Genomic DNA, 24,829 nt, shown 5'->3' with positions numbered 1-24,829 from the left:
CAGAAGACTTCTTCGTGCCCGTCATCTTCCTGGGGCTGCGTATTGACACTTGAACCATTTGCAGGGGGGTTTATAGTTGGCAGCCATTCTTTTGGAACGTCGTAGTGAAAATACCTTTTGCCGTTGACAATGAGCCTGTTTCCAATGACGGAGGCTTTAGCTCGAGGGTTTTCTTTCTTGCTCTTTTGCATAGCTGGAACTAACACTTTTTTCCTGATATCCTGAATGTGTTTTGGAAAATCTTCTCCAATTGCAATTGGCGAATCCTTCAAATGAAAACGATTTTTCCACACTAGCTCTCTGTCGGAACGACAAGTGAAGCGCACAATGAGAGGCCTAGTTTTACTGGCGTTTTGTTTACCAAGGCGGTGGGCGCCGCAGAACTTCATGGAATGCACAGTTTCTGCCGTTAAGTGCAATTGCTGGATCAAAACATTCTTTACTAGTGCTGCGCAGTTTTCTTCAGGGATTCCATTATACGGTAGAAGATCGGGTGCCATCGTCTGTTGTAAATGCTTTGATGAGTAATCTCACTCCATTGGGCAGACTGCTGTTTCACACATAGTAACACGTTCGGCCAAGTCACTGTGTTCCCCTTGAGTGAACTCGAGTGATTCTTTCGTCTCGTCAACAACTTTGAGGGTTACACCTAGCTGTTTTTTAAGAGAGTCAATTTCCGTCTGGGCTTCATCTAGCCGTGCTTCCAGGTTCAAGATTCGACTGTCGCTTGCTTTGTATTTGTCTTCTAAGCTGGTGATCTTTGCTATTAGGACTTGGTATTCAGTAACCGTTAGTGAGATGAGGGCGCCATCTTAAGGGTCAATCGCTTCTTCGTTTGTTTCGGCCTTGGCGTCTGAGCTGCTCACTCTTTGGCGCTTTTTTTCCTTATCTTGTTTACCCATCGGTCGCTATCCTTCTTGAAAGGGAGTTTACACTCAAACAAACGGCTTTTTGGTCAGGTTTCTGCGGATCTTGTGAACACGCGTCTATCCTTGATGACACATCGGCCCAGTCCGGTGATAAACCTGTTGATGACGGAATCAATTAGGTGATTCGGATACCTCAGCTTACGGAAGACTCCTCTCAAGTGTTCACACTCTTCTGAGAAATGCCCCCAAGATGACGATAGCCGGTGCGCACGATCAAGCATAGTGACGAGCAAACCATGCTTGTAGCGGCTGTTCACATGGCCATGATAGTGCAGGAGTAGCCCAATGTTTGTCGGCGTAACGTAAACCTTTGTTTCAACACTTGGTGCGCGATTTGGAAACTGACATCGTTATCACTAAACCAGACAAAGGGTCAGTTGTAGTCGTGATGGATAAGCAGGAATATCCGAGGTTGTTATCGGAGGCCTCTGTGAACGATACAAGCAAATTCCGTGCTGTCCCCTTAGAGAGACCAAAAAGTAAAGGAAGACCACCTAAGTATTACTATCCCCTCCTGGCGAAAGAAAAACTGGTTGAGTCAACAGTGCGCAGAACTTTACCATCGGCGATTGCTGACTCCGTTCCACCTACCGGATCAAGACTGGCTCACTTATACGGGCTGCCCAAGACCCACAAGAGGCAATTAGCAATGCGTCCTATATTATCTGCCACGGGCTCTTACAACTACGCCCTTGCTAAATGGCTTGATGCTAAGCTTAAGCCTCTGTCGGTAAATGAACATACCATCACTGATATCTTTGCCTTCACAAATGAAATTTGTGGAGTTAAGATAAACCCGGGAGAAATCTAGGTCTCTTATGACGTCTCATCGCTCTTCACAAATGTACCCTTAGACGAAACAACTGACATCCTGGCACGCAAAGCTTTCGAGAACAACTGGTTCAATGACACTATGATCTAAACTTGGCTAAATCTGATCTCGTTGATCTTCTACACGTTGCTACAAAGGGGCAGCTGTTTCAGTTTGACGGGGCTCTATACGAACAGACCGATGGAGTAGCCATGGAGTCTCCCCTTGGACCCCTTTGGCTAATGTATTCATATGCTCTATTGAAGAGTCCCCAGAAAGTCAAGAAAAACTTCCAGAATTTTACCGCGGCTACGTGGATGACACTCTAGTCAAGATGAGAGATCTGGCAGCAGCTACAGTATTTCTGGACACCTTGAACCACGCCCATAGCGCCGTCAGCTTCACTATGTAGGTAGAGGAAAATGGGATGCTCCCTTTCCTTGGGGTTCAGCTTCCAAATCGCGCACCATGTGTTGAAACAAAGGTTTACGTTAAGCCGACAAACACTGGGCTACTCCTGCACTATCATGGCCATGTGGACAGCCGCAACAAGCATGGTTTGCTCATCACTATGCTTGATCGCGCGCACCGGCTATCGTCATCTTGGGCGCATTTCTCAGAAGAGTGTGAACACTTGAGAGGAGTCTTCCGTAAGCTGAGGTATCCGAATCACCTTATTGATTCCGTCATCAACAGGTTTATCACCTCGAGAGTCGCATTGGAGCAGCCCAAACAGCATACCGATGACGCCATCTGGATAGTTATCCCCTATAAACATCAGGATGCTGCAGTGTCTGTCAAACCCGTGTTTACTAGCCGCAAGCTTAAACAAGATCTAAGCCTGTGTCAGCCCAAGCCTAACATCGTAACCCAGCAATGCGTTGTTTATTTATTCAAGTGTGACTTGTGTGATGCAGGTTATGTCGGGTACACAAAGGGCCGCCTACACACGCGCGTTGCGGAACACCGTCAAAAGGCGTCATCTACTTACAAACATTATTCCAAAGAACATAACACTGCTGTTCCGACCAATTTCTTAGCACGCTTCAGTGTGATCAAGAAATGCACGAACAAATTTGACTGCCTTGTTAATGAAATGCTTAGTATTCAAGATCTTAAACCAGCACTGAATTTACAGTCTGATTCTCTTCGTGCTAAAGTATTCATGTAATTAGCTTGGCACTCTCTTATGCAAATTCGCTTCAACTTAGTCTCTTCACAAACCCCTTTTTATCTTTAATTATGTAACCTTGATAATGGCGCAAGATGCACCGAAACGTCGGTTTCTATCACTTACATTTCTTGTTTCAAATTTTTGAACTCAACTACAAATAGCTGCCTACTAGAAATATCCTACTCATGCCATTACTCCTTGTATCATTTGAGTTGCTTCGGATATTAAAGTGGCGCGCTTTTTGTACTTCATCTAAATAGTAGATTAAAAAGAAATAAAATAAAAATAATAATAGCAAACGCCCCTCGTTTTTGTGAATGATAAAATGACAATTGAACTCGGCTATCATAAAATATCATGCTTTGATATTTTGCAGATCAATGTCTTCCCGGTCTTCTGTCAGCTCTGTAACATTACCATTCTATTCGTCCCCTAAAAACACACCACATATGTTAAAGGATTTTTTCTGGTATTTGTTTTCTAATTTAATTTACGTTTTCAGGCGAATGATCCAAACTTTGGTAGATCTGCCATCGAAGGGCATGCGACTTGCTCATGACATCTGCCTGGGTAATGCTACTCGATTGCAAGGTAAGAGGCATTTGTAACTGCTCGAGTAACTCCAGTTATTCCTAACTATATCCCCTGCAGATAATGTAAGCCTAACAGGAAGGCTAAGAGTCTCAGAGAAAGAAAAGAAGTAGTTAAATTTAATATAGGCAATATTAATCACAAAGTAAGGATTGAGACGGGTAGATTTGATTAAGCTCCAAGGGTTAACAGCCTCTGCCATGTTTGTGAATCTAACCAAATTGAAGATGAATCTCGTGTTCCTTTGAATTGCATTAAATACTCTATTCTAAGAGATGGATTTTATAGAAAAATAGAAAATATCGTTCCGACTTTTAAACAATTATCTTCGCTACAAGCCATCGGCGAACTTATGACTTTTACAAACAAGTATGTTAATACTGAATTAGCAAAATTCATTTATCTTTCTTTGATCTATGTAATATTCTTCTTTCAAATTAAATCAATGTAACTTGATTGCTATATCGTAACTTTGTTATATTTTCACGATAATCATTGCTGTTTTAGGTTTAAGCCTGGTTTTCACTAACGACACAAGCACAAACGCAAGCGCAAGCTCAAGCACAAGCGCGAGCACAAGCGCAAACACAAGTGCGACCACAATGATTGTTATTTCACCGTGAAAACGGCCTTCACGCAGGCATAAGCACAAGCGCAAGCACAAGCACAAGGATCAAAATTTTTCCTTTTTCTTGTGCTTGCGCACATGCTTGCGTTTGCGCTGCAACAAGTTAAAACGAAATAAGCTAAGGAATAAGACAAGCACAAGGATATTTACCATGTACACGTGGTTAAGTTTGGCCAAGAAAACACTGGATCCAGATTACCTCGCGCCTAAGCAGTTTTCCTTGATGGCAGAAGGTTCGAATAATTTTGCTTGTGCTTGTGTTTGCATCGAACTTTGTCTTCACTTGGGTCGTCCCTATTGCTTGCGTTTGTGCTTGCGTGGCTAGGCTTTAGTTTACAAAAGCTTTTGCAACACTGTACATATTTATGGTCATGCAAATAAAGCTAGTTGTTGTTGTTGCCAATAAAGTAAGTGCAGTGTTGGAAGTTTGATGGAGAAGCTTTTTTTGATCAAATTCGAAGCAGTAAAAGCAGGACGGAACCTTAGGAAATGCAAATGATTTGTAAGGGGAATAAAGAAACCATCAAACGAAATGAAAGCTAAACAATTTGATTGTCTTATGTATCTTAACATTAAGGTAGTCCTTTACATAAGCCTTATTATTCACCCTAGGCTTCTATTCCTAATAGATTGATATTTGTTATAAATGGCACCAAAAAATAAATAAATAAATAAAGCAGACAAACAAAACAAATAAAAATGTTGGAAACCTGCAATTACAGGTGTACGGTACACTGTTCTCCAACGTGGTCTCCTTGTTCTTTCTTCTTCAAAATTTATTTTAATTTTTTTTATGTCAACCTCGATATTCATTTTCAAGGCAGCTGAAGCAAGCAAGTCTTTGAATTTTACGCTTTGCTATAAAGTTAAAGTGCCTCGTATTTGGTGGTCGCTTCTCTGCCAGAACACATTCTCTGTTCTTTTATGATCAGGAAAACATATCCATTTTTAATTTCAGGTCTTCATATTCCTTTACCGGCTGCCAACCTCTCAGTTGCTGCTCATGTCGATGAATGTGACCTACAAAGACTGAACACTAACCAAGAGACGGCTGTCAAAAGATCCCTTCGAGGACGCTTTACTCTCATTCAAGGACCACCCGGTAGGTTCCTGTGTCAGACCATTAGAGCTAATCGCAATTAAGGATTTACACTACGAGTGATTTTTGAAAATTCTCTTAAAATTGCGGAAGCCTTTAAGCGAGTGCAATTTGAAAAGATGGCTTCAAATTGCGAGTGCAATTTGAAAAGATTTTAAAATATCACGAGCACTGTTAATCCTTAATTGCATGAGCTTTCGTACGATAACTCATTTATTATGACTGAGATCAGTGCGGCAGTGCAAATTAAAAATTAATGATAAATTGTCCTGCTCTCAGCCAATCATGATGAAGTAATTTTCTCAGTTATGCTTAACAATATCGTTGACGGCGAAAAAACATCGGTGAATGTATTCTCCAATGTAATAAAATTTCCTTATCAACGACATTTGCTTGTACTGCCCGACATTTTGTGTATATATATATATATACATACATACATACATACATACATACATACATACATACATACATACATACATACATACATACATACATACATACATACATACATACATACATACATACATACATACATACATACATACATACATACATACATACATACATACATACATACATACATACATACATACATACATACATACATACATACATACATACATACATACATACATACATACATACATACATACATACATACATACATACATACATACATACATACATACATACATACATACATACATACATACATACATACATACATACATACATACATACATACATACATACATACATACATACATACATACATACATACATACATACATACATACATACATACATACATACATACATACATACATACATACATACATACATACATACATACATACATACATACATACATACATACATACATACATACATACATACATACATACATACATACATACATACATACATACATACATACATACATACATACATACATACATACATACATACATACATACATACATACATACATACATACATACATACATACATACATACATACATACATACATACATACATACATACATACATACATACATACATACATACATACATACATACATACATACATACATACATACATACATACATACATACATACATACATACATACATACATACATACATACATACATACATACATACATACATACATACATACATACATACATACATACATACATACATACATACATACATACATACATACATACATACATACATACATACATACATACATACGTATGTATGTATGTATGTATATATAACTAACTGCAGACAGTACTGTTTCGGCCTTCTGGGCCTCATCAGTGCAGTGCTGAAGACTAGGATGGAGGCTAAGCTTAAAAAGCCGCCCCAAATACTACACAAGTGGTAGTATCTAAGCCATTACCAGAGTGCTCAAACTAGCGAGCTAGTGAGCATGTATGTATATATATATGTATATATATATATATATATATATATATATATATATATATATATATTTATATTTATATTTATATTTATATTTATATTTATATGTACCTCCTTCAGGAACTGGGAAAACGATCACTGGAGTTCACATCGCCTACTGGTTTGCTGAAATGAACAGACGGAATACTCCACCTGACCGAACTACCCCAGCCGAAGAAATACCCGAGAAAGCTCCCCCACAAGTTTTGTACTGTGGGCCTTCAAACAAATCTGTGGATGTCGTCGCAGGTGTGGTGTAAAAATAATATGTTGAAAAATAAAGGTGTTGTAGCGATGAATTAAGGCATAGTAACGTTTCAGACTTCTTTCGGTTTTATTGCCTAGGCTTACGTCACAACCCAAGATATCACACTGAAGAAGAGCTACGCCTGAAACATTTATGATTTTTCACAAGATGACACTAACATTTTTCTACTTTATAACTATTAAGTTTTCAATTTATATTTACAGACGTTTATCTGTTTGACCGGTGTGTAAATACGAGACAAATTATGTATTTGCAAAATTAACCTGTTTGATTAGCAAAAACGCCTTTAAAAAAAAAACGCCTGAACTTTTTAGTTATTTCTTCTTTTCCCTCGGTTTTTATGAGGCTGTTTTAATATTTGCAGAGTATTTGATGAGAATCAAAGGCATTAAGATCCTTCGAGTGTACGGAAATTTCATCGAGCAGAAAAGGTTTCCCATACCAAACCAAATACAGCCAACTCGTCCAATTGCCAGCGAGCAAGAATTGAGGGTACCTGAGAACTTGAAAAAAAACGCGTTACATTACGTGATCAGAGACAAGGAAACGTCACCGTATGCAGACAATCTGAGGCGCCTCGAAAAACGTTTTGCAGCAAAGAAGAAAAAGAAGAAGAAAGTGGAGGAGGAGTTAGTCCAAGAGTACCTGGCGGTAAGGACACATCAATAAAAGAGATCGTACCCTAAATATCTGATACCTCTATCTGATATCTGATATCCGAACCTCTCTAATACGAACTCCGAAGGGACGGAAAAAGTGTTCGTATTATAGAGGTGTATGGTGTTTAGTGGAGTTCAAGCTCTGTTCGCGTAGTTTCATCGATTTTTTTTTCTTTTTTTTTTTTTTTTGCTGTTCTGAAGACCTTTTAATATAATTTTGCGGCTCAATTCGCTTAAAACTCGAATTGCAATTATTTCGACAGGCAGGGCAGAAGTCGTGTCAGCCAAGTCACGATTGGTAAATTTTATTCATCAGCAGATTGATCACATACCTTTCATTTGATTGGTTGCACGGGTTCTCGTTTCTATGGTAGACCTATAAAACGCAGTTGCCGAGCCAAAGCAAAGAGTTTTCTTTAGCTCCACTCTTATACATCTTGCAATTTCAGCTCATAAAGAGTGCAGAAAAGTGGGCCATAAGAAGTTCAAGTAAAGGAGAATACGTTCAGATTGTGCTTTGCAAAGAAGTTCAAGTAAAGGAGAATACGTTCAGATTGTGCTTTGCACCTGTTCATCTGCTGGAAGTAAAAGAATGAGAGAGGCGTGTAACAACGTCATGCAGTGCATAGTCGACGAATGCGGTATGTGTATGGAACCGGAAACTCTTATTCCGATTGTTTACTCAAAAGCACCGCAAGTGGTTCTAATAGGAGATCACATGCAGCTGCAGCCAATTGTAAAGAACAGACTGGCCAGGTCTCTTGGCTTGAGGATATCCATGTTCGAACGTTTCTCCGACAATGCGTTTATGCTTGAAGAACAATACAGAATGGTAAGTGAAATTGTTTCAGCTCATCAGTAAGAAAATTTCAGTTGGTAGAAATTGTATCCTAAAGTCGCTTTTAAAAGATTGCCCATTGGTTGCATGCTGCTAGCGAAAGTGATGCAAATTAGGTCGTACCGGTCGCTGGGATGCAGCTGTGATGTGTATGGTTTATCTGGCATGGCGGTCTACCAGAGTCTTAATTCATCTCGGTGTCCCAGACGATTATAGCGATAGCTGAGTGATAGATAACTACCTATGAGTGCTCTTCAATGCCTATTTATAGCCAAATAGTTCCGAATTCTAGGTGCCTTTCCTTATCCTGAATTTCTTCCAAATTATATCTTCCCTTCAGCACCCGGACATATGCGAATTTCCTTCCCAGCACTTCTACGACAGAAAATTGGTCACGCCACGATCGGTTATTGACCGTGACACAGAGAAGAAGCTGGGGAGAAGATTGATAAATTTCTGGCCTTCTCATAACGAAACAGATTACGTACCCCTCGTGTTTTGTAATGTGGTTGGTGAGGAGGAAGAGTTGGTTGTGACAACAGCGGAAGGCAATCAACGATCCAAGAGTAACCTTAAAGAAAGGGACAAAGTGGTGAGATATTATTGGAGACCTTGTATGTGGAGAGTCATAAAAGGGAGTGTACTTATAAATCCTATTTCCCAGCTTAATTGTTTTACCCAAATCCCAGTCCACTTCCCTTTTTTTATTATTTGTGGGATTAATTCACAGTCCCAGTGACCCAAATCCAATTTTCTCAATTCCCAATTTACCCCTTCAGGCCCCTCCATGTGGTATACATTTTGCTCTTTTCTTTAATGTCTCTGTGAGGTTCCATGAAATCTAAAAATGTCGTCCTAGGTGTGCGCTAGGTAAATTTATTTCTTTTGATGAATTTTGAGTCCTTAATGGAGGGACAGAAAAGAACGGAGGATTTGTAAAGTGGAAATATAAATGGAGAACACTAAACATTTGCAGTTAATAAGCACTTAATGACTGGCCCCAAGGGAAACAAAACTCACTGTTTCTCGAGGGGCCAGTCATTAAGTGTTTTGCTAGACGTCCCGACTCAAAAATAGAAAAAATCACTACGAAAAAATGATTTGCTTGACGCCTACGGTGGCTGTGCTTGCAGTACGAGCGGCAGTCAAACCGAGCTGTGCCAACCGAAACGACACCATAACAGTCTTTTTCTTCGCAGCTAACAAAATTACAGACAATACTTAAGTTGCTTTGCCTTCTTCTAATGCTTAACTTGAGAATTCTGGGTTTGATTTGACGAGGAACAGCATATTTTGTTGTAAAAGGCAACTATTTTCCTACCTGGCGAGTGGCGACAGCGATCGAAGAGCAAGTTGCCGAACGCGGGCGACCCATTTTTGGCGCCAAATTAAAAGCTTGAAGACACAAAACGTTCAGATTTTCCCCTTTGGTAATCTCATATGTTTTTGCCGAATTATAAGTCCCTTTTCTTGAATAATGAATGCCTTCTCTAGTGAGAAACGTTGCCCGTCAGGTCGACTGGCACACAAATTTGCCGCGGTTTCAAGGTGCATGGCCTGATCACGTGCGAGTCGAAAGTTCAAGTTGTTGTTTCCCTAGGGAGTTAGTGAGTTTTGTTCGCCCTAGGGAGTTAGTGAGGTTTGACCCATGGCACGTGACACGTTCTCCTCCAATCAGAAAACGTATTTGAGTTGGGGGTATAACAAACGCTTTTGATTAATAGATGCTGGACATCAAAATAAACTGCTAGCTTGAAAAGTATTCTGGATTAACTTTAGCCTGCAAATATAACTGGTTCTCATTCCTTACTGGCGCCTTAAGAATCAATCAAACTCAATCAGTCAATAAAACAACATTTTTAACTGGATTTGAACTTAGTGTAAAATGTCCGTATCGTGTAGTGGCGAAAACCGCCTAAAACGCAAGTTGTTGAGTACACTAACAAAGGAGGTCGAGTAGCCAATTACAATAACAAGTCGCTATTCACTAAATAGAAGATATTAATTGCAGTTTTATTGTTAAATGTGTATGCTAAAATGGCACTCGGCAAACTATATAATTATTTAGGGTCCTCGCTCCTATACAAATAGGCTGCGAGCAGGCTCACCTTAGAGTCACGCGCGCGAGTAGTGAAGAGCAAAGCGATCCGACGGAAAGGAATCTGGTGAAGAGGTGGCTCGTCTCGCGGCTTCGCCGCTCGATTTCGCGCTCGCGGCTACGCCTCGCGTGCTTGTGCTCCAACGTGAGCCTGCTCGCGGGCTACTGTACAAACAACAATGTGCAAGCTAGTATGAAGTCTTACAAACTTTTCTGTACTTTTTTGGAGCTTTTGGGGGGTATACTTATCAAATTTGACTTGACTAATGACCCCATCCATTTATTGCCAAATTGGATAGCATATTATTGTCGCTATTGGACATACTAATTTAGATTTCCATTCTAGGTCGAAGTGGTAAACAAACTGGTCCATTATTGTGGTGTGGCGAAAGATCAAATTGTCGTTCTGTCTCCTTACCGAGCTCAGTGTCACGTAATTCGGGAAGACCTCGCAGATCGAAAATTATCAGGTGTCCCCGTTATTTCCATTGTCAAAAGCCAAGGTAGGCCGTGATGTTTTAAACCAAAGAATAGGTAAGACAATCACAAGGTCACGTCCGTTGGGCGAACAAACCTAATAAAAAAGAAACAAACAATCAAAAAGCATCCACAACAACTCTACTGTTTTGTAATCTGATTATCGAGTTTATCCAGGAGCCATAATCGGGGACGGAGACTGTAAGTCTTGGGATCCGTGTGCACCTATGATATGGGACAATTTTTCTATTTTTAGAACAAATTGCGCCATCCGGACGTCATATATCCGCGCGGATCCACGCATATGTCGGGGGCTCTTGCGTGGATTTTGTCACGTTGTGTGATCAAATGGTGAGATTTGCGAGATTCTCTTGCAGATTTTTCACAGCGATGGCAGGGAATAAGGCAAGGAATAAGATCAAGGGCTCTTATATGTCGTTTTATGCTCTGAGCTGATGGAAAAGGTTAGTTTTTCAGGGTCGAAACAAGACTTCAATTTCGCGCTGTGAATGAATATTATCTACTCGCGCTAGTTAAACGCGTAAGCATTTGCGTTTGCTCTGTGAAGAAAAGTTATGACAGAAAACTCTTTACTCTGGTATCGAGTTAATTTGAGAGTTTCCCAAACAATGCTTAATCATAACCAAAACCTGTTTTTAATAGTTTCTTATCGTTTCTGTTTGTTTGGCTACGTAGTTTGCAAAAGTTTTTGAGTAGCTCATTTGCATAGTGCAGCGCGTGCACTTTCAAGTCCGAGTCGGTGTTTTTAATTGTCAATCTTGACAAAGATTTCTTTGGTTGTCTTTTGTGCTGAGATGCTGCAACAATTTTCCCCAACGCCAAAAGGCTACTAACATCATGTGTGTTTCTTTGACATAGTGAAATTTTACACTGCGAAAATAAAATAGACAAGGAGTTTTGATAGCTCAACCGACAAAATCGAAGTCGTTGTTCGAGTTGATTAAGGAAAGCATCATCGTAACTTTGCTGATTATTTCTGCTGTATTCACATATTTTCAGATAAGCTTTTAGTATGTTGTCAAACATTTATCAACCTTAAACATATTTAAAAACTAGAGATATTATCTGAGTTCGATGTACGTTTTCACACTAAAGTGCGGGGGTCCAATTTGTCATGTTTTACTGACTGTACTAAACACACATTGGCGGGCGCTCTTCTTCATCGATAACAGACAATTTGCTGGTTTTTTTACACAAACAAAACTGAGCAGCATCCACAGACATAAACTTTATTATCACTTATTGGGCCTTGATAAAACATCAAGCGTTGCTTACAATTCAGGCGAAACTCAAACTTGCAATTTTTTTTTTACTTTTTGGTCGCGATAGACTCTGGCGAAATCCTCGTAAGCATGTGGCAAGAGGAGGGAAACTTTGAAGTCCTGAAACGCTGCTATATCCAAATATATCCAACTGGGTTTTTGCTGTGTTATGGAAAAGCTGTTAATCTTCAACACATGTGAAACATGGAGGGGAGTAATGTGGAGCTCTTGTAAAAGAAGTCAAAGAAGCAGCGGAACACAACTTGGTCAGTGATATAAAGCGGGACATAACTAAATTCGACACTGTCTTACTTCTCGCAAACTGGAGCAGCTTACGACGAAAATACTGAAGTAAAACTCCAACAGACATGAACGTATTGATTTGTGGGCCAAAAGAGTCGAACATTTCGGGAATTTCGGAAGCCATTTCCCCACGCTACATCCGCAAATCCTCGCAGAATGTACGCGCGTGTGCCGCAGATGATGGCGCAATTTGTTCTAAAAATAGAAAAATTGTCCCATATCATGGGGACAGCCCCAATACTAGAAATGGCGCGCGCTTACTGTCTCCGTCCCCGATTATGGCTCCTGGTTTATCGCATATCGGTATTCTTTATCGGAATATATTATCAGCTGGTTTATGCTAAGGCTATCATACCCAGTCTCAGTTTCTGTCGGATGACTTTAGGCTCAGCGTTTCGCCTCTGTCCAACTATCAAGCAATTAGATTATGAGCACGAAATTTCTATCGCGCGAAAGCTGCCGAGGGCGCAGCCCGAGTCAACTACCACGCAGAGAAAGCGAGAGCGAATTATCTAATTGTTTTAGTATAAATCTACTCGTCGTTCAAAACGTTATCTAAATCCTCTTCACAGACACTCGGAAAACCCAAAGAAGCGGCCGTCTTGTTAACAAGGGTACGCTGCTACGCTATTAACTATCTATCACAGAATAGATAGTGAGTAGTGTAGCCAATCAGAGAACGGCGTTCGTGATGGAACGCTAGTAGATTTACACTAATATGCAAAAGAAACATCTAGCTCACAGCCAAATTTTTCTAATGTAAAAACAAAATAGCAGACCATTCTAGCTATTTTGCAAGAGCAATAAATATCTTCTATTCACATCCCAAATCCAAGCCATGTTGCCCCAGGTAAAATTTGATACTTTTCCTATCTTTCATATACCAATTCTACATATGTCTCTATGTCATCATGGTGCCAATATAGTTGGGAGAATATCAAAACTGCGCCCTTAGTATGGGATCCTGGCTGGAGTGACGTCACGAAGTAATTAACAAGAAAGATTGCAAAGACACACGTTTGCTTTGTCTTTCCTTTCCTCATAAAGTTTGGGTCGCCACTTGGTGATCATGGAATTGCCAACTTCCAATCAAAATAGTGGCCTGGTTCCATCCGCTATGCGCTGCCACTGCAGCTAAATAGATGGTCAAGACTATTGTGAATTTCACAACCAATTAAACAACCTTGAAACCTTTTTTATTAGCTTGTATCCCTGGTAGTTCTAATTTAATTGATGCCATAGTCCTTTCATCCTATCATGATCATTAGAATCTAACTTCTCTTATCTGCCTAGAGTGATTATCAATAGCAGTAAAAATCTCGACATTGCCTACAAATGGGCAAAAACTGCCATTCACCGGCTGAGTCTACCCAGGAGACTAGTGACCATAAATCATTTTTCCCGTAGGCAGTGAATGCGATTTTGTGATCATATCTTTGGTCCGATCGTTACCAGACTCCCAGATAAACCACGAGCCTGACGGCGGGTGGCTTAAAGAGCACCTGGGATTTGTAACGGATGAGCATCAAATCAATGTTGCTCTGACCAGAGCGAAACGAGGACTTGTTATTATCGGTAAGATAAGTTAAAACCTGTGAGCATTTGTAATAAATATACATCAGTGGTATTACTATAAGTCATTACACACTACACTCTACACTTGCTACGTTTTTACGCTGTGAAAAGCTCCTGTGCGTCGTATAAAATCCCATAATGATTATGATTTTTATGTGATTTCTTTTTTGCAGGTAACAAGAATTTGCTTGAGGTTTGTGAAATGTGGAGCTATCTTATTGATCATTATCAAATGAAAGCATGCTTCGTAGAGAGTGGAGGCTGGCCTTGAATTTAACTACCCGCCTGCATTCAAGTAGAATTGAAAATGGCCACTACCTTCTGAAAAGAGGAATTACCAGTCGGGACTAAACGTCGTTTATATCCTGTATTAGTATCACCCAACTAGTGGACTAATGCAAATCCTGCATTTTGATTGGCTACGCTACTAGGGGACTATTAGTAATAGTCATCGAGTAGCGAAATTGGCGCCATCGAGCGTGACGCTTTCTTTCGTTTTATTCCCAAATAAATATTTCTTCAACTTGCGTATCAAGCTTTGCCTATTGTTTATGTTTAATTTTTTTAAGACAATGAGCCTTTTGTTGTCTGTTCCTTAGGGATTTTTCGTCCGGTTTCACGAAATTATACTCGGGTCATATCGGATTTAGTCGGCAAATTGTCACTGATGACATATTTTCCCTAAGGGTAACCTACTTGGGAAAACAAAGACAAACCATTCGGGGGTGGGTCAGTAAATTTCAAGAGCACGTCAACAGCTTTGACTAAACTTTTGTAATACCGCGCGCGCATGTTTCGGCCTTACTAGCTCAGCCTAACTGAACTTTACTTTTATTTAAGTCGTTAATTAAAATAATTGATACTTAGAATATAGCTTGTATTATCCGTGTTTTAGCAAGCAAGCGGCGGTCAGTAGCTGGAAGCGATGAGAACGGTTTCTCTTTAAATTTACTTCGTGCATGGCTTAATAGTTATTTAACCAATTGCGCATGGATCTACGAAAACCATAAACGAAAACAGAACTGTTGTCGATCGGCAAGAAGAAAAGTTTACCTTTTGCACCTTTCCACGTTTAAATGATTTCGCTGTTCGCTCATTGATTGCTCGACTGCTAAAAAAAACTCAGAAAAGAAAAAAACAATACAGTGAAGACACACCGCTTGATTTTTGTTTTCTGGTCTATTGAAGCAAGTAAACATCGTTGTTGAAGGCAAAACAAAACGTGCGATTTCGCACCTTTTTCCGTTTCAGTGATTTTTTTCTCCGGTTGGCCAAAAATTCTGAAACAAAAATCTTTATCATCACCGCTCGATTTTTCTTTTTTGGTCTCAGAAAACTCAGAAACTCAAAACTCAGAAGAGAAAAGAAAAAAAATACAGTGAAGACACAACGCTCGATTTTTGTTTTTTGGCCTATTGAAGCAAGTAAATATCGTTGTTGAAGACAAGACAAAAGGTGCGATTTTCGCACCTTTTTCCGTTTCAGTAATTTTATTCTCCGGTTAGCCAAAAATTCTCAAACAAAAATCTTTATTGTCGCATTAGGTGTTGGGCAAACCGTTGTTTTTTTATTCCTTATTCCTTTTTTCGTGACGACTCCCTACCTCGCGCGCGCTCATGTTTGTCGCCGATTTGTTTCTGCCCACGCGACGCCTTTGCTAACTTTATTATTACCTTTTCTGTCCGACTAGTTGGGTGATACTAAAACAATTAGACCCTTCGCCCTCAAGGGCCACGGGTCTAATTGTTAATTAGTAGAATTCCACAACGCAAATACTGCAATCTAACTGGCTGAGCTATCAGCCATAAGTTTGCAGTGGCTGTAAGTCGACTACGAAATGGTGACGCTTTCTCGTTTTTGCGAAGTTTTGGATGAACAGTTCAGTAAAAACAAATGAGCCATTGTATTCCCGAGGAGACTAAACGAAAGACATTCAAAATTTCTTTAATTCAAAGGCTCGGAATCGGTGAAAAATTCGATGAGCGCGCGAATTGAACGAGAATTCAATCCGCTCGATTTTTCTAAAGCGTAACGATTTATACCAAGTAAATTAAAGAAATAATTGAAAATCGTTATTTGAAGGAAATTTCAGTGAGAGTTCTACTGAAACTAATGGATAATACGCTCTAGATTACTATGAGATGATAGCTGAACAGACCCCCGGCCTAATTAGCTATTACGACCTCATAGAAATCTCAAGTGCATATTAATCTAATTGTTAATTAGAGAGCACACCTCGATGTCTTTGAAATAGGCTCGTGACTGTAACCTGCAGAGCAGTTATACTCAGCCAGGGATAAAACCTGAGCGAGAGTTAAATCATTTCTTAGAAGCCTACACTCTAACTCGATCCACTTCCTATTGAGTCCTTCACAACTAGCTCGCATGGACTACTGGGTCTAGGACATGATTTCAATATAGTGCATTCCTCATCACAGTGTATGGCTATAATAAAGCTAATACACATCTTACTGTCCACTCGCACCGGACTTAGAGCAATCATAGAAAGAAACAAGCGGAAAGCATGCAAGAATACGCAAAAGCCTGTAAAGTTTTAAGCTTATGTTTTAAATTTTATATTGTTTTAGTCTGAAAAACGAAAGATAAGAATCATAGCTTGTGCTGATTCGGCATCCAGCATCAATATGTATATTTGTAAATATTATAGTTATCTAGATAACTTACACGCAAATATCTTTGAAGGTTTATAATTAAGTTTATGTTTTTGATTCTATTGGCTTAGCCCGAAGAAAATCCTTTTATAGACACTTATGAGGGTAAATATCATAACAAGACTTTTCAAAGGGGAGTTAATTTATAAATTCACGATATGAACCAAGGCTTGAACTGAATCGCCATCCAACATCAACATGTATATTTGTAAGTTATAATTATATTTATATCTAGATAACCGTGTAGTGATGCGTGCCCCAAATATATACTTTAGGAGATATTAACAATTTTACATTTTAAAAATCTGAAAACGTGGGTAACTTAAAATAAAACCTCTTTTTATTCAAGTGTTGGTTTGTCAATGCGTTCTATCCATTCATAAGATAGGAAAACTACTGTTAGGTCACGCAATCTTCTGGAGAAGTCGTCTCGAAAGCCCTCGTGAGAGAAGGTTGTGGTACAATGTTTGGCGGTTGGAATTACGGCCAGTTCGTCTACATAGGTGGGGAAGAATGTAGAAATGGACAAGCTGGAATTTTCACTCTTTCAAGGTGAATACTATACTAATCATAACTAATATTTGCATTTCAAGTCACCGATGAATATTATTCACGAGGCTGGTAAAGGAAGTGGTGGGGAGTAAAGATCACGTTTCACGGAAAATAAATTGGTCCCTTCACAATTCACGGAAAATCAACATTTCACGTTTCACCAAAAAAAAAAATAGCATTTATCTGACAGGAAAAGTTACGCCAAAGCGCAGCCTTGTTAGATGTCTTTTTTCATCTGTCTGCTTCTTGTTCTGCGTGCACCAAAAAGGATTAAATCCAAGCAAGAGCACGAAGAGGGATGATTGTCCTGTCACGGTCACGCAATTACGGTCGAAAACAATGGAAGACACAGCCAATGCAAAATCACGGTTCACGACGAATTGAATACTTCTTTCTCATTTCACGGAGAATTATTTTGGAAAATCACGGTTCACAGCATCTAATGAAATCACGATTCACGAGGGAAAAAAAAAACAGTCATTTCACATTTCACGGGAAAAAATTAGGCCATTCACGAATCACGAAAATACCCTTTACCACCCTCATTTACCACCCGTCTGTTCAAACAGTACCATTTATGAAGCCATTGCAAGGCGTTACGGATATTGACGATGATGTTAAAATTCAATTTTTCTAAATGTGAAGCTACAGCGAGGTTCATTGATAGCTGTCTTGTGACTTACGTACAGCGGATAACTTATAAAATCACCACGTCAAAGAATTTGTGGTAAGATTGCCATAGTTACGGTAGTATCCCTTTGTGATAACTCCGGCATCTCCTAGAAATGTTGGCCTTAGGCTGTCCACGTATTTGTACGTAACGTCTGTAGGCGAATATGAATAATTTCTGTTCGTAAGAGTCCGGCGATCGTTTCCATATGGGTTACGCTGCGTTAACGCCTGCCCACACGGAAACGATAAACGGATACGTACAAACGAAATATCTATTAAACTAGAGCTCCTGCGTAAGGCATACGTAAATTACTGCAAGTGACTGCATCGTTAGCATGTGTATCTGTTTATCCTGTCCAGACGGGAATAAGTAAACCAAGATGGTTCTCCGTCTACGAATTGATTCAATTTGGAGAGCTCGCTTTGAAGGGAGGGTTTCACGTCTGTATTATTTATTCGCCCGAGCACGCTTTTTGGCACAGGCTCAGCTTTTCATTGTTTATGAGCCAATCGTAAGCAATTTTCCTAATGTCGCATGCAAATAGCCGTAAAATCATCAACCGTAGAATATATCGTACGGGTCAAAACTAAATTCAACGGTCGACAGCGTCGGTAGAATCCATTGAAATCGTCTGAGAATTTTGGTTATCCGTCATTTTGCCACGACTTACTATAGCATGTGGTTACTGAACTACATTTGGGTAGGGAGACTCCCATATTAAAAGGCCGGGGATGCTTGTCACTTTTGAAACTGATAAAACTGGAACTGATAATCCGGTGCATGAGAAACTCCTAATTTGCAGCGGTAGGAAAGGGTACGTTTTGTTTTTCCCTTTCACGAGTCCAGATGATGATGGCTAATGTACGGATAAAGGTCAGGTTCAAGTTCCTGATATTTCTAGTCCTATTATGACGTAGCATGTTTACTATTCTGAGTATCCTGTGGCTCTTCCAGGAAATGCTGAAAGCTTTCGTTTTAACATTGTTATGTGAATTCCGAGAAATCTGGCGTTTACTGAAAGTGTAAGGTACAATATTTAGGACATTTTCGTGGAACCAGCAAGCAGGAAATGAGGATCCTAACGGGTGATTCCGTGACACGTATTGTAGATACTAATAAAAATGAAAAAATATAAATATATGACCTAATTATCAGCAGAAGAAAAGCTTGTTTGTTTCTTTTGTTATGTGGTCTGACTGGGCTTGTCCCAGTTATAATAATGATTGATATTCGTGTTGTGATTCTGGGTATCCCATGGCTTTTCCGAAAAATGTCAAAATGTTTGTAATTTTTATTCGCCTAATTCCGAGAAACCTGACGGTTGTGCATAAATTATTTAATACAATACGCTACGATTTTCTCTAGGGAATAAAGAGCTTTTCTTTTATTTCTTGCCGAAATTTTTCTTTTTTCCGTATTCTGTTTTGCTGCTTCGGTTAGTTCCAGTCCTTCACTTTAGATCAAACTCAATAACGTGTTCACGAGCAGGTGCGTTTCCTAGTCAGCGGTACAGCAAAACAAAATTCATGCCAATCAGTGCCAGTTTTCCGAGAAAATAACACTTTCAATTTCATTTAAAGGGAAAATATTTCGTATTTTCCGGCAAACGATCTGAATACGGAGAACTAAAAAATTTATAGACAGGACTTACATCATTTCAGTCTGATACCCAACATTATTTTAGCAGAGATCAGTGAAATTTCTTGTGGATTTCAGGTGAGTTTGGCAGCGCAAAGATGATTGAAGTTTTGTTAATTGCATTTTGGTTGAGGATCGGTGTATACAAAAATATTTTTATGTCGTCATAATAGCCAGCGAAATAATCTTGATTAACCGATGCAATCGATCGTTTCTAACTACATGTATGTCCTTTAGAAAGTACGAACAAACGACGACTTGAGACGAATTTCGAATACGAGAGATACAGTGACGTCTATGAGGAAATGATGCCTTTAAATTGTAATTTAAAGTTAGTGTAAGGTGATGATGGCAGAACATTCTCGTGTGGGAATAGCCATTAACGTCTATGACAAAAAATGAAAAAACCTTCACGATAATTTTACCAATGTGCAGTATAACAAGACCTACAAGTCCGAGCGGAGTACTTCCAGATGAGGAACCGGCATTGACATGCGCATCGATATGTCCTAATTATGTAGGCGTCTTTCAACGAAACAAACGCTCGACACAATAGTAGGTTCACTTGTTCAACCATTAATCGTTTTCTTTAAATAATCGCTGTTTTGATTTGGACGGCAGCAGCTGGCTAAGCCAGCAATCAGTTTCATGAGATTGCTATTAAAGAATCTGATATCGATATTCGTCCATATCATAATAACAAAAGTTCAATATGGTGATTAAAAAAAAGTTTAGCGTATAACTGAACGGCTTAACATTTCTGGAGAGGAAACTTCCAGTGATCAACGAAATGCAATATTGGTTCATGTCTTAGAGATATTATATTTGCTACATTTTAAATGAGTACCGATCCAATGAGATAATATTATGAGGTTTTTATTTGAAATAAACTGTCTGTAGGTTTGAAAGAAATCTTGATCCCCGCACGATCGCTGTGTCGAAGAAGGAAGTTAAAATGAATTATTATAGAGTCATAGAACACACTCACTCGTCCAATGACAATCATGCGTGTTTAAAAAACTCCATAGAAGAACACGAGAAACATCCATCTTTTTGAACAAAATTTGAGACCGCATTTTGTTTATTTCCAATAAAATATTTGCTTGAATGATTGTAAGTGGAAACGTATGGTACATTAGGATGACAGCTAACGACAGTATCACTATCCTGGTTAACATTTCGCCCATATGGTCTTATTATTACTGAAATGTCTTAAGAGGATCGTCATCAAACTTTTGGCAAACTTTGAGATCGAGTCACGATGATAGTTCTAGGATACGACGTAATGAAAATGACATTTAATGGTTGACTGAGCGGGTGGCTATAAGTCGTATACTAACTAGTCCAAAAGTGCTATTCCCACTCTTTCAATCAAGTCATCTTTACAATTATTCGACGGACAAACAAAAAGAGGAAGAGGAGCGGGTTGTAGTCTGTATTTAACGTAATGACATGGTTCACGGCAGGACTAGCCAACAATTCCTCTAAATCCAAAGGTCTTTGCATCTGAGGCATCGATTATTTTGTCAAACGAAAAGCTGCATTAATTTCCTAATTCGCCATGTGTTACCACAATTTATGACTGTTCCAACTGAAATAGTTAAATGACTTGTACATATACGAACTTGACAGAAATTAATCAAAGCTCCCAGAAATTTATTTATGTCTTATTTCTTTATTTTTATCTCAAAATTGAAACCTTACCATGAATTTAATTTGAGCGTTGAGAATACCAACGTTTTAGTCATGCAATAAGTATAGTATAAGTCATATTTAAATTATATTTACTTCAGTCAGTTTCTTTGTATTTCTCTCGTATATATATAGTCAAGTGTTTACTGCATGAGCCTTTGCCTCGAATATTAAACTAAGGGCAAGCTTATCCCACGTTTTGACTTTAATAAACTGATGTTTTTCTATTCGTGCGATGTCTCACCATAGAGTTTCTTGGTAATTTGCGTGGTTCAGCACCATGCCTCACGGTAAGCGGCGGCATAAGGTCGTCTCACCGAGAAGAGAAAGGTAAGCTTGTAATTGTTTCATGATCAATTTGTTTTGTTGCTAAGACACTTCCCACCGATGCTGGGTATCATTAAGTTCTGAAATCGTTTTAGCTTCTTATATTTGATGGCAATGGATAATTGATGGCGAGTTGGTAATGGGTTGCTCAGCAGACCAGGCTGCATAAACAAGTTAAACCATAATGATCGATGGTACTCTATGTGGCTGTGTATGAAACGTTTTTTAGTAACGTCACCTTTAATGCCGTAACTAGATATTTTTTTTTAACACCATAGAAATGACAACAAATGCAAACTATAACAAACTAAATACAAATGCTTGACGAAAACGTAACCGAAACTTAAATCTGCCAGATATATATCTAATTAATTTCAGGTTCAAAGCATCTACACACTCCAAGGGCTAAATTCACCAGATGCATCTTTGGTTTTAAAACCTGCAACGCAAATTTAGTGCCCTTAATATTCTATTCAAGAAGCAAGCACCATACGTTAAGTTTGTTTGTGTGCTTGGTTGCATTACGGCTAGGTTTTTATTTTATTTTGTTTTTCTTCATCTATATTTACTACTTTAGGTCTCGAAGTCAGGATGAAGTGGGCCAAATTGTTGCAGTGGTAAGTCTTTGCACCAGTTAGCCAATAAGTCTCTAAGAAACACTGCCGAGTAAGGAGAAGATGTCCTCTTCAATTGATGTAAACCTACAATCTACTCGCAATCAAGGCAAAAACTTGTAAAATATGTATGGCCATCACCCTACACTAATTTTATTTTCTGTTGGCTTTTATAGAATCCAGGTGTGCATTTTTTTCTAAAAGGAGAATCAGAATTTCATCATGGAAACCTTGGTGGTGCCATAGAATATTTCAGCATAGCTTTGAACATATTGGAGCACATCTCTACGTCACCTGCTCATGCTGAATTGAGAGTTAGAGCTTTACTTATGAGAGCACAGTGTTTCTTTTTTCTGCGGGTAAGACTCTGACCCTTTGCACTTGTGGTTATATATCAGTTAGCCATAGATCTTAAGTATACAAAATAATAAGGTTAACATGATGATAGCTATTCTTTAAATTTTCTTTCCTGGTTGCTTCGTAGGGGAATTAGTTCATCGAGGATATTTCATTTTCATTTTTCATTTCTATTTATTAATGTCATCTCTCGGTAATGTATGAACTATGTTGTAAGGAAAGACCGGATGGTATATACTGAGCAATGATCCCTATTGCGATTTAAAGGGTTCCCTAATAAAAGATCTAGTATATCATCCCTAGCACCATTACAAAGTGCATCCACGATTAGTTTCCCTGCAAAAACGTTTTCATCAGTCAAAAGTAAAGGAAGTAAAATCTGTGAAGTCTTGCTTGATTCAAAACACAAAGATGCAACACATACTGTTACTATATGAACCACTAAGGGTACACAGTGGTATATGGTAACTTCTTTCATATATTCTTTATGCTTACATAAATAATAACAAGTTCCCTTGTTTTTATCCATGATTCAGTAAAAAAAAAAAGTTGTTGCAGCCCAGTATTTTTATAAGTAATGTATAAAAGATTATGACCTTCTTTTATTTGCCTCATTCACACAGGGTTATCTTAACCAATCCGTACGAGATTGTACGAAAGGTTGGTGCATTCAGTGTTTAACTTTTAATAATGCTCTGCATTCTATTCAATTTATTGTTCAGAAAGCAGAGACTAGGAAATTTTTAAAAAGGTTCTTTTTTACATTGTCTTATCAATCTAATTTAATCTATAAATTTGCGCCAAATATCGATCCAATACTTTAACGTTAGGTTTCAGGATATAGTGTATTGAAATTTGTACTAACCAATGCGAGCGTTTGGTAATACTTGATTGTATTTTCTCGCTTTTTCAAATTTTCACTGGGATCAAAAATCTGCCGTTATAAATGAAAATAAATTAATTAACACATGGTAAGTTTTGATCGCCAACAAAACTGTAATAAGTTTCATTTTCAGTTTTGATTTAACAAAGAAAAACAATATACAGCTTTCTCGAATTATTTTGCCACTAGCTGTTATGTATTGTATGTAACAGATCTTCATCAACGCTGGTCTAAACAATGTTTGTTGGTCTAAATAAGACACATTAATTCTGTTCGACGTTATTGTTATTCATGTACGTTATCAGTCACAATTGATAATTGTTGTTGTTTTGTTCTTGATCTCTTCTTTGTTGTAATGTCTGCAGCTTTGAATATCAGTAAAGCGATAGGCTTCCAAGAGGGAATTTTTGAAGCGATAATGCTCAAGACATGTACTCTGGAAGTAACTGGTGATATTCAAGGTGCTTTTCAACTGGCGGTGCTCCTTAAGACTTTAGATTTGAAGGTAAAGAAATTGAATGATCTCTATGTAGAGGCTGCAATACTTACGCGACAAGAATTGACGCAACCCATGGAGATGACTAAGATTGTTACTTAGCTCTTGATCGGAATTCTTTTTTTTTGTTGTTGTTGTGTTTTTTTACTCAAAATGGCGTCGTCTCTGCATGGTCAAGTGCAATTGCTGTTTCACTCCCTCAGTCACGCACTCATCCTCAACTTCGCCACTGAGACATAATGCCATCACGACATTAGTTCTCCACTTCTCGCTGTCCCTGGCGATCTTTTCAGCCTTTGCCCAGACCAAGCCAAGCTCTTTGAGGTCTGCGGTCACAGTTCTCCCCCAGGTGGCTTTTGGCTTTCCTCTGCGCCGCTTGCCTTGAGGTGTCCATTTACTGTTCCACAGATAGTTGATATTCTAAGTAGACAAGGAGGATAACACTCTTCGTCTGGCGTAAATTAAGAGACTCATCAGTGTTATTATGGAGTTACATACTGTTCTTTACCCTTTCTTAGGGATGCAATAAGGCTAGTTTTACTAAGCGATTGTGATTTGATTATTTTTCGCATATATGGGCTTGGTATTGTGCGATGCGTTTTTATAAGAGAAAGCTCTTGAGTTGCTCCTCCAAACGGTCCTTTAAATGTCTTACTTAGAAAGGTCAGCCATCTTCTGTTATTCAATTTCGTAGCAAATGAAAGCGCCATGTGGA

At 38.8% G+C, this 24,829-nt stretch overlaps 2 protein-coding genes across 2 annotated transcripts in view; both read left to right on the top strand.

Moving 5' to 3' along the window:
- The window catches only part of LOC145490854 (3'-5' exoribonuclease HELZ2-like), a 68,635-nt gene extending 52,884 nt beyond the window's left edge, over window positions 1-15,751 (top strand). The window contains exons 34-43 of the mRNA XM_081469959.1: window positions 3,417-3,505; window positions 5,092-5,235; window positions 6,791-6,958; window positions 7,342-7,628; window positions 8,086-8,158; window positions 8,203-8,468; window positions 8,815-9,066; window positions 10,919-11,075; window positions 14,043-14,210; window positions 14,384-15,751. Of these exons, the coding sequence (XP_081326085.1) occupies window positions 3,417-3,505; window positions 5,092-5,235; window positions 6,791-6,958; window positions 7,342-7,628; window positions 8,086-8,158; window positions 8,203-8,468; window positions 8,815-9,066; window positions 10,919-11,075; window positions 14,043-14,210; window positions 14,384-14,481 (1,702 nt within the window). The 3' untranslated portion in view covers window positions 14,482-15,751. The remainder of the gene's footprint in view (window positions 1-3,416; window positions 3,506-5,091; window positions 5,236-6,790; window positions 6,959-7,341; window positions 7,629-8,085; window positions 8,159-8,202; window positions 8,469-8,814; window positions 9,067-10,918; window positions 11,076-14,042; window positions 14,211-14,383) is intronic.
- A 3,066-nt stretch (window positions 15,752-18,817) lies between these two features.
- The window catches only part of LOC145490855 (3'-5' exoribonuclease HELZ2-like), a 40,586-nt gene continuing 34,574 nt past the window's right edge, over window positions 18,818-24,829 (top strand). The window contains exons 1-6 of the mRNA XM_081469960.1: window positions 18,818-19,823; window positions 21,687-21,767; window positions 22,342-22,381; window positions 22,555-22,737; window positions 23,359-23,395; window positions 23,984-24,123. Of these exons, the coding sequence (XP_081326086.1) occupies window positions 21,718-21,767; window positions 22,342-22,381; window positions 22,555-22,737; window positions 23,359-23,395; window positions 23,984-24,123 (450 nt within the window). The 5' untranslated portion in view covers window positions 18,818-19,823; window positions 21,687-21,717. The remainder of the gene's footprint in view (window positions 19,824-21,686; window positions 21,768-22,341; window positions 22,382-22,554; window positions 22,738-23,358; window positions 23,396-23,983; window positions 24,124-24,829) is intronic.

Source organism: Orbicella franksi, chromosome 6, assembly GCF_964199315.1.
Source record: "Orbicella franksi chromosome 6, jaOrbFran1.1, whole genome shotgun sequence".
Lineage (NCBI taxonomy): Eukaryota > Metazoa > Cnidaria > Anthozoa > Scleractinia > Merulinidae > Orbicella > Orbicella franksi.
The sequence above is the reverse complement of the archived record's forward strand: the minus strand, read 5'-3'. Positions and strand labels throughout refer to the sequence as shown.